The sequence below is a fragment of the Eumetopias jubatus genome, unplaced genomic scaffold (assembly GCF_037043125.1).
Source record: "Eumetopias jubatus isolate StellerSeaLion01/CBP00866 unplaced genomic scaffold, mEumJub1_p1.0 scaffold_10, whole genome shotgun sequence".
NCBI classification, from domain to species: domain Eukaryota; kingdom Metazoa; phylum Chordata; class Mammalia; order Carnivora; family Otariidae; genus Eumetopias; species Eumetopias jubatus.
This window is the reverse complement of record NW_028274816.1, coordinates 124304595-124319667: the sequence shown is the minus strand read 5'-3', so window position 1 is coordinate 124319667 and position 15073 is coordinate 124304595. Positions and strand designations below refer to the sequence as shown.

The following is a 15073-nucleotide window of genomic DNA, read 5'->3' as shown; positions in this document are numbered from 1 at the left end:
ATCTATCAGTGGCTATCTCTGAGTTGTAGGTTACAACTTTTCTATATTTTTCAAGTTTCCTACAATAAACTATTAGTACTTTAATAATGAGTTGGGAGGAGGGAGTTAAAGAGAAAAGGAAAACCCTCCTTTTATGTGCTAAAGGGAATTTTACATTTGGAAGGCATTCTACAATTTGAATGACTTTTCAAAAACCACTGGAGCTAAACAGTAAAAAAATCTCTGCGATAGTCACATACCTATCTATCAACAGTCAGACAAAAGCTGTTGGGTTATTTATGCTAAATTAGTAAACTTTAAGGAGGTACTGTATTTTTCAAACTGGTAATAATAATTATGAAAGTCAACACATACCTAGGGCCAGGCACAGTTCTATGACTTTACATATATATTGATTCATTTAAACCATACAATAACCCCTTTGAAATATATATATACTATTACTATCCTCATTTTACACACTATGACCATGAAGCACACAGAGGTTAAATAATTGGCCCAGAGCAGAGTCAAGATTTAAATCCAGTCTGTAATCATAGTACTGGTTCTTAACTACTAACCCATACAGTCCCTTTGTACTTAAAATTTTGTCCTCCAGTCATTCTTTAACTGCTTTTGTTCTCAAAGTTCTTCTGAACTACTTTTCTTTAAACTGAAAAGAAATAATATGTAAGTGCTCGGATAAAAAGACAGGCCAAACTTTTATTAATTTGCTAGCTTAAAATTATGATTCATTTCAAAATCATTACTTCAAAGCTACAAGGAGTATAACTTAATCTCCACACATATTGCTAGGTAAATAATACTGTAACATCTGAGGAATTAAATAGAATTAATTGCTAAGAGTAATAATGGAATTTATTGTTTGGAAATATTGTTGAAAATATTGTTTTAATACAAGGAAGACACTTTAGTTGATATTCTTTGTCCTCCTGAATCTTCTAGGGAAAGAGCCCCTTAAACTAACTGTTGTACCTTTCTAAAATGTCTATAAAATAATATTTTAAAGTGTATTGTAATTTTGATTTTTAAAAGGATACACATAATATTTGTTTTGAACACTGGCTTTAATACCCACCCAGTTAACTTCATAATGATCCCAATTCCTGCAACATGCAGAACCTGGGAAAAGGAAAAACCAACCAATTAAACATGGTCGAAGTTCTCACCTAATTCTCTTAGGCAATTCAAACACACAAATCAAGCATACCTGTGTCCCTTTTTCTGCACAGTACCTACATTACTTGCCAATTGTTTTGGCTTTTGGATTACTTTGACTAAAGCTCAAATTTCTCCACATCTGTATTACCAAATTTTTAGCCATGTCAAGGTAAATATAGAAATCCATAGTTTTCCTATTTTTAAAAACTAAAATGAGAGAGAGGTAGAGAAGAAAGGGGAAAAAAAAAACTTTGCACAGGCTGCCTGTTAACTTAGATATGCAATGAGATAATCACCCGATAATTGCACCCTTTGGGTACTTCTGTACTGGTAAGATAATAAAGTGAAACAAAGTCACCTGGTTTATTTCAATTTACTTACACAATTTGCAAATCTGCAGCTCTCTGCCATGGTACATTAAGAAAATTAGCATGTAAGAAAAATCACCTGCTTATGCAAATTGGAGGATGGTTTTTATCCACACAGACAGAAAAAAAATAGCTACAATCTGGGTCAAATGACTAACTTTATCTATTTGTTCAAATGTCTCTCTTCACCTTTTCTCTGTGGCTCAGAGCAAGAATTTTAGGTCAAGGAATGGATAAACAAAAAGTTTCTATGTTGTCCATTTCCCTGTAAGGAGTTTGCTGCTTGACAATACTGAACCCTACACTACTGAAATTGAAAACAAGACCGAGAACTTTATCTAGATAAAAAAAACCACAACACTGAGAGAGGAAAGAAATCAATGGAGGATATCTGATCTAACTGGGCAGGAAAGCAAACATGGCAAGGATCAGGTACCAATTTTACCTTCTGGTACCTTAGGCAAACAAGGCTTCAGAAAAGAAAAGGTAAAAATTCCAAATAATTCAGGGCAGACAGGACAACTTCTCTACAGAGAACATTATTCCATTTTGTTCTATAAATGCACCCGGTCAAGATCTTCTAAGTCTGATATAAGTTAGATGAATGCGTTCTTGGTTACTAATGACTGCCTCCCCAGCATCTGTTGCTGGAATTCATCCTTCCCACTTACAACTGACTCCATTTCCAGGTCCAGGGTGGACCTGATTGCTCCAAAAGTAATTCTAACTCTACTGATATCATTGGTTCAGAAATCAGTATACAACCCAACAAAGGCCAAAGAGACTCTAGCACTGTGCTGGACAATAAGGTAGTCAGTACACTTTGTATAAAAAAAAGAATGTAAAATATCTAATTAATAATTTTCATAGTGGGGCGCCTGGGTGGCTCAGTTGTTAAGCGTCTGCCTTCGGCTCAGGTCATGATCCCAATATCCTGGGATCAAGCTCCACATCGGGCTCCCTGATCCGCGGGAAGCCTGCTTCTCTCTCTCCCTCTCCCACTCCCCCTGCTTGTGTTCCCTCTCTTGCTGGGTCTCTGTCAAAGAAATAAATAAAATCTTTAAAAAATAATAATAATTTTCATAGTACTAACATGCTGAAATGACAATATTTTGGCTATACAGTTAAATAAAAATATATTACTAAAACTAATTTCACCTGTTTCTTTTCACATTTTTCAATGTGGCCACCAGAAAACTTAAAATCACATATGTGGCTTGCATTATATATCAACTGGACAGTGCTGCTGGTTTGCTGAGGGCTTCTGTGAAAATGCTCCCTTCCTATTGTGGAAGAGCTTTAGAAGTCACACTCCAGCTCTCTCTCTGGGCATTGTATGCCCTAAATGGCTACAGCCTTAAAGCTGTGACACAGCTCATTTTGTGGGAGGTCAATCTGCAAACTAGTAAATTCCCTACCCAAATTCAGAATTTAAAAGAGATTCCTAAAAAAAAAAAAAAAAAAAGAGAGAGAGAGAGAGAGAGATTCCTAAAAACAAAATACCGTAAATCACCTTGCTAATGTAAGCACTGGCCCCCAAATCATCTTACCTGATTACCCCCACACACACAAAAAAAGACAAAATATTTAATATTAAACTTCATTTAAAATTTTAAAAATCACTCCAAATATTTAGGACAGCAAGAAAATAAATCTAAAACGCTAAAAGGTAAAGTATTACCAGAAAAACAGTATCAAATTTACATTTAGGAAGGAATTGATTGCCCATTTGCAAATAGGCAGGCTCTTCATAACTAAATATGTATAATCCTTACCAATAAGCCAATAGAAGAAAAGAAATGTCTTGGACAAACTGCACATTTAAAATCTGATCCCAGGGGCATCTGGGTGGCTCAGTCGTTGAGCGTCTGTCTTCGGCTCAGGTCATGATCCCAGAGTCCTGGGATTGAGCCCCACATCAGGCACCTGCTCAGCAGGAAGCCTGCTTCTCCCTCTCCCACTCCCCCTGCTTGTGTTCCCTCTCTCACTGTGTCTCTCTCTGTCAAATAAATAAAATCTTAAAAAAATAAAATAAAATCTGATCCCAAATTTGAAAACTCTATGAAAGTCACCACATTGGAATAGGGTTAACATTTATCTCATTCCTCCTTTAAACAATTTTAGAAGCTATTCAACATCTGTATTCCTGAAGAAAGGTGTCGTATGGTCGCTAACAGACTTGACTTGCCCACAAATAAAGCTACAATGCTTTATAAATATTAATGCAATTTTATAATAGAAACTTACGAAACACAAGATTTTATAAATGAGGAAACCAAGACCCAGAAAACTTAAATAACTTTATCAAGGTCATAGGGCTGTTGGCAGCAAGGCAGGACCAAAAACATGTCTCCTAAGAAGTTTAGTTGAGTACTCTTTACCCTGTCATTAAAAAATTCTTCCCAAGGAAATGGCACCTTGAACATGATAAACACTAAGTTCTCTGGTTCTTAGACTAGAAATAAAAACTTGGGATTTTGGAGAATTTTATTAATAATAAAACAGAGTGCTGCTAATACTTAAGACATTCTTTAGAATCATATGTATATATACACACATATATATTTATATATCAGAGAGAAAAAAAATCACACACACAACTGTTCTCTCAAATGCCATCAATGATCCACCTGCTAAATTCAATGGCCTTTTCTCCCCCTCATTTTCTTTGACTTTTTAATCTGCACCAAAGATCACTCCCATCTTCCTAACATTCTTCTGCCATGCGTAGGTTGTCAATCACTATGACCACATTTTCTTATCTGACTGCCCTTTAGTTCTGCCTCCAATAATTTCCACCTACAACTGAGAACACTCCCTCAGGCTCAGACCTCAGCTACCTCCACTCTTCTATTTACATGTCTAAATATATATATATATATCTCTGAAAAAGTCACTCCCTTAAAAACTTTCAATGGTTGCCATTCCCACTGTTTCAACTTTTTTTCATTATCACCCCCTCCAAGGAGCCTTTTTAGACATTTTTCCCCCCAGTCAGACTCCACATGAAATTTTAATACCATAGATATGCTATATATTTGTATATATGTGCTTTATCTATAAGAAGTGTAAGATTTTGTCCCTCTCCCAGTACCAGTGGTCTCTTCAGCAGAACACTCCCAACTTCAGGATCCAGCTTTAGTTTGTGCCTCCACCCTATCACCTCCCACCCTCTCCACTGCACTTTAATTTCAGTAACTCCAGCCCTACAGTCTCCTGTGTAGGAACCCATCCATCTAGAATGCTCTTCCCCATTAGCTCTCGTTCTTAAAGCTCAGTTGAGGTATTACCTCTTCTAGAAAGCATGCATACCTTCCACAGAAATCCCTCCCCTCTGTTCCAATATCCACGGAGTATCTCTATTGAGTCATATCTTCTACTACATATCGACTACTATTGCATCAATGGCAATGAATTATAATTATCCATTTACAAGTCTCTTTCTTCCACTAGATCATGATCTTTAAATCCCTCTCATCTAGCACAGGGCCTGGGAAATAATCAATAACCTATAAATAAGTATTGTAAGAACAAGTGAAAAAATATCCTATTTTTTTTTTTTTTTAAGATTTCACTTATTTATTTGACAGAGAGAGCACAAGTAGGGGGAGCAGCAGGGAGTGGGAGAAGCAGGCTCCCTGTGAAGCAGAGAGCTCGATGCAGGGCTTGATTCTAGGACCCTAGGATCATGACCTGAGCTGAAGGCAGACGCTTTAACCGACTGAGTCACCCAGGCACCCCTATCCTTATGTTTTTATTTCAAATTGAGTTTCAACTCTCCATCAAGACTCCCTGAAAGCAGGGATGTATTATTTTGCACACTGTTTACTTAAGTGTAAGCTCCTTTAGGGCAATATCATTACTTAAAAACAACTCTATATGCCAGTACAAGCACAGAACAGATAATAGCAGAAGCCTGACAGAATTTGTAAAATTATTTTTAGAAATAAATATCCTCATTAGTGCCTACAGCAGTGCTGGGCCATAGCAGGCTGATAATAAAAATACACTGACTAGTGAGTTCCAACAATGTCAAAACCTTTTGTCTGATAGTAAATATGATTCAATGAGCCAAACTAATTCAAAACACAGATATGAAGCTAGGTGTAGGTAAAGACTGACAATCATAATCAATGACAGACATCATTGTACACACTCCCTCTACTCACACCATTATAATTAACTGTTAGAGTGCAACTCAATAGTTTCCTTAGTTTCCTTTTCATAATGCCAGAGTGCTAGAATTTTTTCTAATGTCTCTTTGCTAGGTACCTTAGAACTACCAACTGAGTCTATGATGACTTTTCACATGCTTATTGACAGTATTACAACTGTTGCTTCAGGCACTCTCTGTGTTACCTCCAAGCAACAACTGGATCAAACTGACAAGCTATATTAGTTAGGAAATCATTGTTGATCTGCATTAGATGACCCAATCAACAAATAATTCACTGGAGTATTATGGATGCACAGGGAGTCATAAATAACTCAAATAGAACTTTATAATGAAAGAGCTTTTACCCCATGACTTCTTTCCGTTTGGTTGGATGACAAATGGAAGTTTCTTTGGCCTTGACAATTTCCATCAAAGAAATCAGATTAGCATAAAAAAGAAACATACATTACATAAAGAGTTGATTCTTGAACTGCTAGGACACCAACAATCTAATAAAAACCACCAAGAATAGTCACTCAATTCTACAATACAGAAGTCAGTGAAAACTCAAATATAGCAAGTTGTAAAGATAATGAAATATTCCAATACTGTATTAGAGGATGGACTTCTATATCATGGTACAGTATTTCTATAACTGCTCATGCTTTGAGGGTAAAGCCCCAGAAACCCCAGAACTTCGATTCAAACATATATTCAGTTAATACATTTTGCAAATATTCTTCTTCTAGCAAGCATTTGAAAGGTAACTTTATCTGCCCCCATCTTTTTTTCAGGACATGCACCAGTGGCTAAAAAAGTTGGATGTAGGGGCGCCTGAGTGGCTCAGTCGGTTAAGCGCCTGCCTTCTACGCGGGTCATGATCCCAGGGTCCTGGGATTGAGCCCCGCATCCAGCTGCCTGCTTAGTGGGGAGCCTGCTTCTCCCTCTCCCTCTGCCGCTCCCCCTTCTTGTGCTCTCTCTTGTTCTCTCTTCCAAATAAGTAAATAAATGAATAAATAAAATCTTTTAAAAAAGAAGTTGTGTGTAATTTTGAAGGATATTGTTGTTTTAGTTTGTTTGAAAAGGCAATTTTTGCTGAAAATAAAAAATACTTATCTTCTTTCCGTCTAAGCTAATAATCAATAATATAAAATTTCTGCCCAAGAGTAAAACGAGTTTCTTTTGTTGTGTTGTGAATAAAATGAGTTCTCTTGTTGTATTGTGGCTTTGTTTTACTTTTGGTTTTTGAATATAATTTGGAAAAATCTTGTCAGGAGCCTAAGTACAAAATGACTTCCAATGTTAAAGGCTATAGAGTTTGTATCGCCAAGAAACCAGTTCAATATCATTAGATTGTGTTACTTCTATTCTCTCCCTTTGACTTCTATACTTCATGACCATGAACCTGCAGTTCCTAAAAGTAAGTTCGTTTGTAGTTAAAATTAACAATATTTTTCACATTTCTAGTTTCACACGGATGCTTTGTTATGTCTAGAAGAGCGACCGTTTCCTTTTTATGGTGCAGGCTCTCTTCTTCAAAGCTCTTTTCACAAAGCAGAGTACCCCCCTCCCCAAGAATCCAGCTGTGGCAGTTAATTCTGGCTGATAGAGAAACTTCTCAATACTACAAATTCTTAACCTGTAAAACACAGTTAACAGAATACACTCCAGTGTACTTTCTGATGCAACTAACTCTAGGATTTTCCCCAAACATATCCCAAAAGCATTCCCCATTTTTCCAAATTAAAGTTGGCTATTTGAGGAGTAAAAGGACCAAAGAAAACATTAGAAAAAAATGATGCCTCTAATTTTCACAAGATGAGCAAGCTAAATGATATCTGCCATGCATGAGGATTTACACTGAATAATTTTTCAATAAAACACACATATTTCCCCCACCTCACTGGGATCTTCTTTAGCAATTCATACTCTTTCATCCAAACACCAGTAAAATGAGTTTCCACTAAAGCTGAACTTTGACGGTAAGAATGTCCTGCATTTGTTACATTCTGAGAAGAAAAAATTAATTTCCTTCCCACTATGTAAATCCATAATACTTTCTAAAACAGTGCAGATGAACTGACTAGAACATCTGCCAAGTCCATACAAACATGTATTTTATATATTTAATGTGTTTGTTTTTAATTATTAATTAAGAACAGATATATAGCATATAGATAGCACAACTAAGGGGCACTTTATGGTATCTGAAGTCATGCCTCCAAAAATAGTCTGCATGTTGTTGATTTCACCTGATAAATCCGGCTATACATGAAGCCACTTCTGCGTACATTAACACAACAGATTTTTTCTACCAACATTAACTACAATAAAAACAGCTAACATTTACTGAATGCTTACTGTATACTATATGTTGTAATCATTGGTTTACAAACATTACCTCATTTAATCCTCATACCAATCCTAGGAGAGGTGCTATTATTATCCTCATTTTATAATGGGGAATAGAGAGGTAAAACAATTTATTAGGATGACACAGCTGGTAAGTAACTAAGTATCACTACAGTGATGCTTAGGTTTTGAAAGACTGACATAAAAGTAACCCGCTGAAGGTATTAGAATAATAAAATTCAAAGTTCTCCAACTATACTTGGAGTACAAAGAGAACAAACCAAACAAACCTCAGGATCTTTGATCTTTCAATTAATCAGATAAATTAAAAACCAAAACACTAATATTCTAAGTAGAAGCTTTTCCCAGACTCATTATCAAGGTGGCACTATGTGCCATTAAATCCAATCAATATTTCAGGTTGTCGATGTCAAAACTGCCTGAGTTTATTTAGCAGTCCTCAAACCTCTCTCATGTGGTCAACTTCCTCCAACTCTCAAAAATATGCACTTCGTGAGTCCCTGAAGCCTCATGCTGTAATACTCTCTGTTCTACGGTTGTCACACTTTTAAGCACTGCATACTCACTTTCCTCTGGCAAATGTGAACTACAGACAAATATGTATTTATATTATCCTCACCAAATGACTGAGGTTTCTGTTTGTGAGTTGTTTCGTGTTTTGGTTTTGCATAATGAAAATGTCCCTATGAGCATCTGAAGCCTTGACATCTGATAAAGAAAAGTCAAATTATATATGATGCTTTGATAACCCATGAACAATATTCTATCATTGGAATGAATGTATCTCAGGCTACCTCATGATCATATTACCAGGTAAACTGGAACCCTTTGAGATAAAACACAGAAGACAGTTCTTAATGAAACCTTAATTGAACTGTCAAAGCACCATCTTTACCACAAGCTAATAGGTAATTCACTACTTTTACACGACTGTCCAATACTGATAAGTTATTCCACTAGTTAAATTCAGCAGAGAGATAAATTGACTAAATTGTTCAGGAATAAATCTAACTGGTAAAATGCTATACCACTTCTGCAAATACCGTGCCATGTCTACACAGAGGAAAAACAGTATCTCTCAAAATTACATGCAATGTTTTCAGCCATCAGTTAGTAATTTTGGTGCATGTCCAGAAAAAGACATGAGAACAAATACAGTTTCCTTTTGTGTAGCATGCCAAAAGAAAAATACTTGCAAAATGCATTAAACAAATAGAAGAATCTAAGTGAATCTTATGATGCCCAAGTAGTCATATGGTGTTTTAATCGAATGATGTATCACTGGGAAAATATTTTTATGTCCCATTTTAATCATTTTAGAAAATAGTTTCAGGTTCATTAGGTGTTCTCTAAATTAAAAAGAAAAATTCTGGTCCAGATAGTTAATATGTGAAAAACCTCACTAATATCTTTAGCTTGGGTTTCAGAATACTAGTGCAATTTACTCTGGTTTGGTGTTCAAATCTCTAGTTTTAACAATTTTACTCAGGTCATATAGCAGTTAAATTCCAAATATAATAAGCAATTCAGACAGCAAGTCATCAATATGTAAATATAAAAATAGAAAAGCATTTGCATACTAAAACACACACCTGGAACTCTTCCTTTTTTTCATACTGAATTGTACTTTACCTGTAACAACTGATTAAAAACACTCAGTGCAGCTAACCGGAAAAACTTGGTTAAAGAAGAACAACCTGACCAGGAGATCAAGTAATCAAACAGCAAAGATTCCACAGCACTGTGCTAAGTGCAGGGGAGAAAAAGATGTACTCTGGTAGACAGTCCATACCCTCAAGGGGCTTACAAATGTCGTGAGACGAGACAAACACAAAACAACTGGTCTACAATAGAAGATGGTGTACAGAAGGAGGTACACTTCAAGTACAAGGAACAAACTCTGCCTGTGATGGAAGGTGTCAATCAATAAAAGAATCTAGAATGGATTCAAATCAAAACCATTCGGTTTTTCATATGTAAGTCCTTCAGAATAGCCACTACCAGAATGCTTGCTGTGGGAGACGTTTCAGCACTCCAGTTCCTCACTACTTCCCCTTAAAAAGAATCTTTTCCTTTAGCACAGACTTGAAGTGAAAACTTCTACAAGTCATATCATCATTTGAGAGAAATGCAGTAGAACAGTTTTAGAATATAATCAAGAATGCTGCAATCCACTTCCCCTTCGGTAGCTCTAGTTCTTAGCGTTGTATGTAAAGCAATAAAATGCAAGAGAGCATCCAGGTCTAAGAAAATCCAAATTCTCAGACAGTAGATCACAAAATTTAAAGCAAGGAACAACCTTTTTCCTGTCCACACCTTCCAGGCCCCATAGCTTGGAAATCCTCAAGGGTTAGGCAAGGAATGGAAGTTCACAGTGCAATCCCTGGGGATAGGATATGGAAGAAACGAGGAAGGCAGGAACAGACAGGTCCCTGAGCAGATGAAGAGGCACCATTACCGGCTACGGCTACACTCTTTCCCATCAGGAATCCCATACACCTTGGAGGGAGCACTGCAGCAGCAACCTCCTTGGAGAGCTAGCTGGCAAAACACTAGACCCGACTAGTTTAAAAAACAAAAACAAAAACAGATCACTTTGCAGTCTAGATTAAATCTGAAATATAAAGACGGCCAGATATAACGCAAACATGATACTTGTATCAATTATAGCCTGAACAACAATGACAAAAGGAGACATTTACCAGGCTACTTCCAAAGAGTTCATTTTCCTGTGGTGACGGGGGCTTTTCTAGACATTGAAAAGAATCTATTTTTGAATGCACTGAAAACATCAATTCATTTGTCCACACCAGATTACTTAAACCTTGAGAAAAAAAATTCAGTTTGTTCTAGTTTTGATAGCAACAGGACCTACAAGGATAAATTCATTTTATTATAAACTACTAATCTTACTAAGAAGAGCAAATAGACAAAATGTGGCATTTAAGAAGTGCTCAGACTTTTGAAAATACCCTAACACTAGCAAAGTGAAGCAGTTTCATATGTTTAAGAAAGTATACTAGAGCAACCAACCAAGGGATAACAGCAACTTAAGAGGCACTAAATGACACTAAATGACACTAAAACATTACACCGAATGTGGGCCACGGCATAGCTACAGTCTACTGACCTCATTTGTGGTACTCATGTGTGATGCTATATTTAATGCATTCTTATCAAAAAGCTAAAGCTACATACTTCCCAACTGTAGCTTTATGGTTTAAAATAAACCACTCAAGCAACGACTTAACTGGTTCAAGTTTGAACCCTATCTTCCTTCTGGGGATCAAGATCACAAATTAAGGAATGAAAAGGCAAAAAGGAGAGCAGAGAAGTTATGCAGAGTATGACCCAGTGACAAGACTATTACGAGGAATCAAGTTTGGGTCATTTGCAACATCTGCTGCAATCGCACAACTGATTCAAACTCCATCAAACCTAAGAGATGACCAAGGTCTGTAGGAATACACATTTCATACATCCACCTAATGATCCTACATTCAGTGGCTTGCTTAGGCTCTAAACCAAAAGTTTGGCAGACAGCAAACGTGTGTGACTCCTCAGAGGGTGTTCTCCCATAATTTGCCAGGACTCCAAAGCATAAACCCAGCCAGCCAACACACTGGGCCTCTGGGTGAGGGTGGCTTCCTCCAGTTGAGTCGCTCCACTCTGGTCAACATGGAGAAAAGCATGACAGATGACTCGCCCAATCACAACCGTGAGAAGAAACCACGAGAAGTTGTGTTCTTCTTTTGATACTCACCAGACAACACCAAAGGCTCCATATCCAATAGGTCTATCCGGCTCAATATCCAGCTGCTGTTGTGGATGATGCGAGTGTTGATGGTGGTGCGCCTTAACTGTAGCAGCTGTGGCAGCCTGTACCTGAGCTGGGGCTGCTGCAGCTGGTCCAGGAGCCTGACCCGGTGCGGGTGATGGGAAATATGGCTGTTGTTGCCCAGGGTTTAACATGGCTGCAGCTGCGGCCGCCGCTGCGGCTGCCGCAGCTGCCGAAGAGGTATGCTGCTGTACAGGGTGTACAGCGGCAGCCGACCCCGGATGGAGATGGTGTTGAGGGTGGTGGTGGTGGTGAAGGTGAGGAGGAGGGAGGTGTGGAAGGTGGTGGTGATGGTGGTGGTGGTGACCTGCTGCTGCTGCAGATGTACCGCCATTGTAAGCCGCCATCATTTTTGCGTTGGCTCTTGCGCCACAAAGAGACATTCAAAAAAAATGCCCTTTGATTGGAAAGCAAACTGGGTCAAGCTGTCATTTGGCCATTTAAAAATGAAGAAAAACCACTCACTCCACCTCAAAAAACATGGAGCGTAACTGGCTTTATGTCTTCATCAGTCAATCCAAACAAGTTAGAGGATCTTGGTGTTTAGTTTTGGGGTGAGCGTGTGTGGAAGGGTGTGGATTGCCAAAAAAAGAAAAGAAAAGGAAAAAGAAAAAGAAAAGAAAAAGGAAAAAGGGACCCCTTCCCCCCAGGTTTCCTGCCACAAGTGGGTACTAAAACTCCATCCTTAATTGGGGGGAGGTTCCAACTTTGAATGTGGGAATAAAGGCCAAACCTCCCGACCCCCTGAACTCCACACACGAAAAGGATCAGGTAACACGCCACCCTTGGAATCTTGTAAGAGGGTTGACTCATCTACCCCTTCCATTCCCACATCCTTTTCTAAACACCTACCACCTCCTCAAAAATACAATTTTAAAAAATTCCAACCACCCCAAATTCAAAAGATGGGGGGAAATTATCAGGGAAACCAGCTTCCCCCCCTCGAACTCTCAGGCCTTCCTACATCTCCCCCTACTCCTAGTCAGGCTGACCTGATTGGAGGGGGGTACTAAACTTTCCAGAACAGAAAAGAACCAGGGAAGGAGGCAGGAGGGACAGGGTGAGCAGAGGAGGCGACAGGGCAGGACGGAGAGGAGAAAGAGAACCGGGGCAAAGTGAAGGTAAGGAGGTGCAGGGAGGAATGAAAGAGGTGGGCAGCACTCGGACGCCCAGACAGAGGGAACCGCCCCGGGATGAGGTTAGGGTCCCGGGGCCAAAGAATAGGAGCCCCGGGAGGCGGGCGGGGTGCAGTCGGAAGCGGGCTGACTCCTGCCCCCGCCGCCGGCTGCTTCTGCTGAGGAGGGTTGGGGGGGAGAGCGGGTGGGTCCCCCCGCGCGACGGCCCCCGCAGGGCTCAAGGCTGCTCCGTCTCCCCCCCCTCCCCCCCACCCGGCTTCCCGTCCCCGCGGCCGCTTTCTCCTCAGTCGCTGCCGGCCGCTTTCTCCTCAGCCGCCGCCTCCTCAGCCGCCGGTGCCGCCGCGGCCAGACTCACCTCCCCTAGCAAAGCCGGATAGAGCGGAGCCAGCGGCGGACACGCGCAACCAGCCACCGAGGCCCCGCCCCCGCCTCACTCTGACCGGCTGCCCTAGCCAATCCACGCCCACCTGTCTGCGTCGGCCTCCAATCCTGGGCCCGTAGCTTCAGACAGGCGCCCTGTTCGGCCAGTGGCAACAAGGTGTGGGTCTCCTGGGGAAATCCCGCCCCCGATCCGCGATGGGCAGATAGAGGGACCAATCAAAAGGCAGAGTTTGGCCTGACCGACAAGACTAAAAGCGAATTAAAATCCAAAGATCTCCGTGACATTTTCTTTCGCCTCTCTCCGCTTTTCTTTTTCTTCTTTTATTTTTTTGGCAGGAGCAGGAAGCTGCGTGCTAATCCCGCCCGCAAAAGCTGGAAGAGAGGGTGGAATAAAAGAACCAATCATGAGCCGGGGACCAAGAACAGAGCAACCAATCCTTGGCTTGAAGACGAAGTGGGATGGGACTGGGGCCAGATAGACACTTGATTTGACAAATGGAAAGAAAGATTGATCTCGGTCCCACCCTTCAGGTCTCCTATAGGTCAGGATTGTGGGGAATTCGCTGTCGTATCAGCGACGACCTCTTCGGGGGCGGGGCAACGGGAAGGGGTGTGGTCTAAGGAAAGGTGGGCGGGACTGAGACTAAGAAGGCGGAGTCCCAATCGTCGCTGGTCCATTGATAGGAGCCTTGTCCTATCCCTTCTTAAGTCATCAAGTGTGGAGAAGAAATAGGGGGAGCAAAAAGGGATGTCGAACTTCAGAAACTCAAGGTCCAAGGTTACTCAACAAGGAAGTCACAGAAGAAACTCAGTAGACCCATAGTACATAGCCTATGGCTGGTCCTCCACGGCTAATCCTGATCTCTGCAAAAAGAGGTGATGTCTCCAGCATTCACCACTCCACTCTCAGTGGATGATAAGGCTATTGATACAAACTAAAGCAACAAAAATAATAAACCTAACCACAAAGATCGTAATTTCCTCTGGTATTTTCTAATTTTTCGTCATTGAAATCTTACTAAAATAACCTTCATATAACCTCACTTATCTGAATTTTCTTTTAAAATATGAAATAATAAGCTCACAGAACCTTATCCTTATGAGAAGTGCACTCAGAACCCTGGAGATCATCTTTGATTTCTCTTTGCCTGCCCACTCCTAATCAGTCATCAAGTTTTAAACACTTTAAAAAACTTCTAAACACCCTCCTTTCTCCCCAGTTACCACACTATTACCCTAATTTATGTCACTAGCATATTTTAACGCATCTCCCTGCCTGCAGGCTCGCACGCCTCTATTCCACCCTCCACTGAGAGTATAGCAATCTTTTATTTATTTTATTTTATTTTTTTAAGATTTTATTTATTTATTTGAGAGAGCGAGAATGAGAGACGGAGAGAGAGCACATGAGGGGGGGGAAGGGTCAGAGGCAGAAGCAGACTCCCCGCCAAACAGGGAGCCAGATGTGGGACTCCAGGATCATGACCTGAGCTGAAGGCAGTCGCTTCACCAACTGAGCCACCCAGGTGCCCGAGTATAGCAATCTTTTAAAAACACAAGTCTGACCATGCCCCCACCTTTGAAAAAAGTCAGTAATAGCCCTGCTTGATCTGGTTCTCATCTTGCTCAATCACCTTATCTATCACCTCCACCCTCTATA

At 40.0% G+C, this 15073-nt stretch overlaps 1 protein-coding gene across 1 annotated transcript in view; it reads right to left on the bottom strand.

The window, feature by feature from the left end:
- The window catches only part of NLK (nemo like kinase), a 164726-nt gene extending 151453 nt beyond the window's left edge, over positions 1 to 13273 (bottom strand). Inside the window, exon 1 of the mRNA XM_028109319.2 lies at positions 11822 to 13273. Coding sequence (XP_027965120.1) covers positions 11822 to 12279 — 458 coding nt within the window. The 5' untranslated portion in view covers positions 12280 to 13273. The remainder of the gene's footprint in view (positions 1 to 11821) is intronic.
- Positions 13274 to 15073: the final 1800 nt, after the last annotated feature.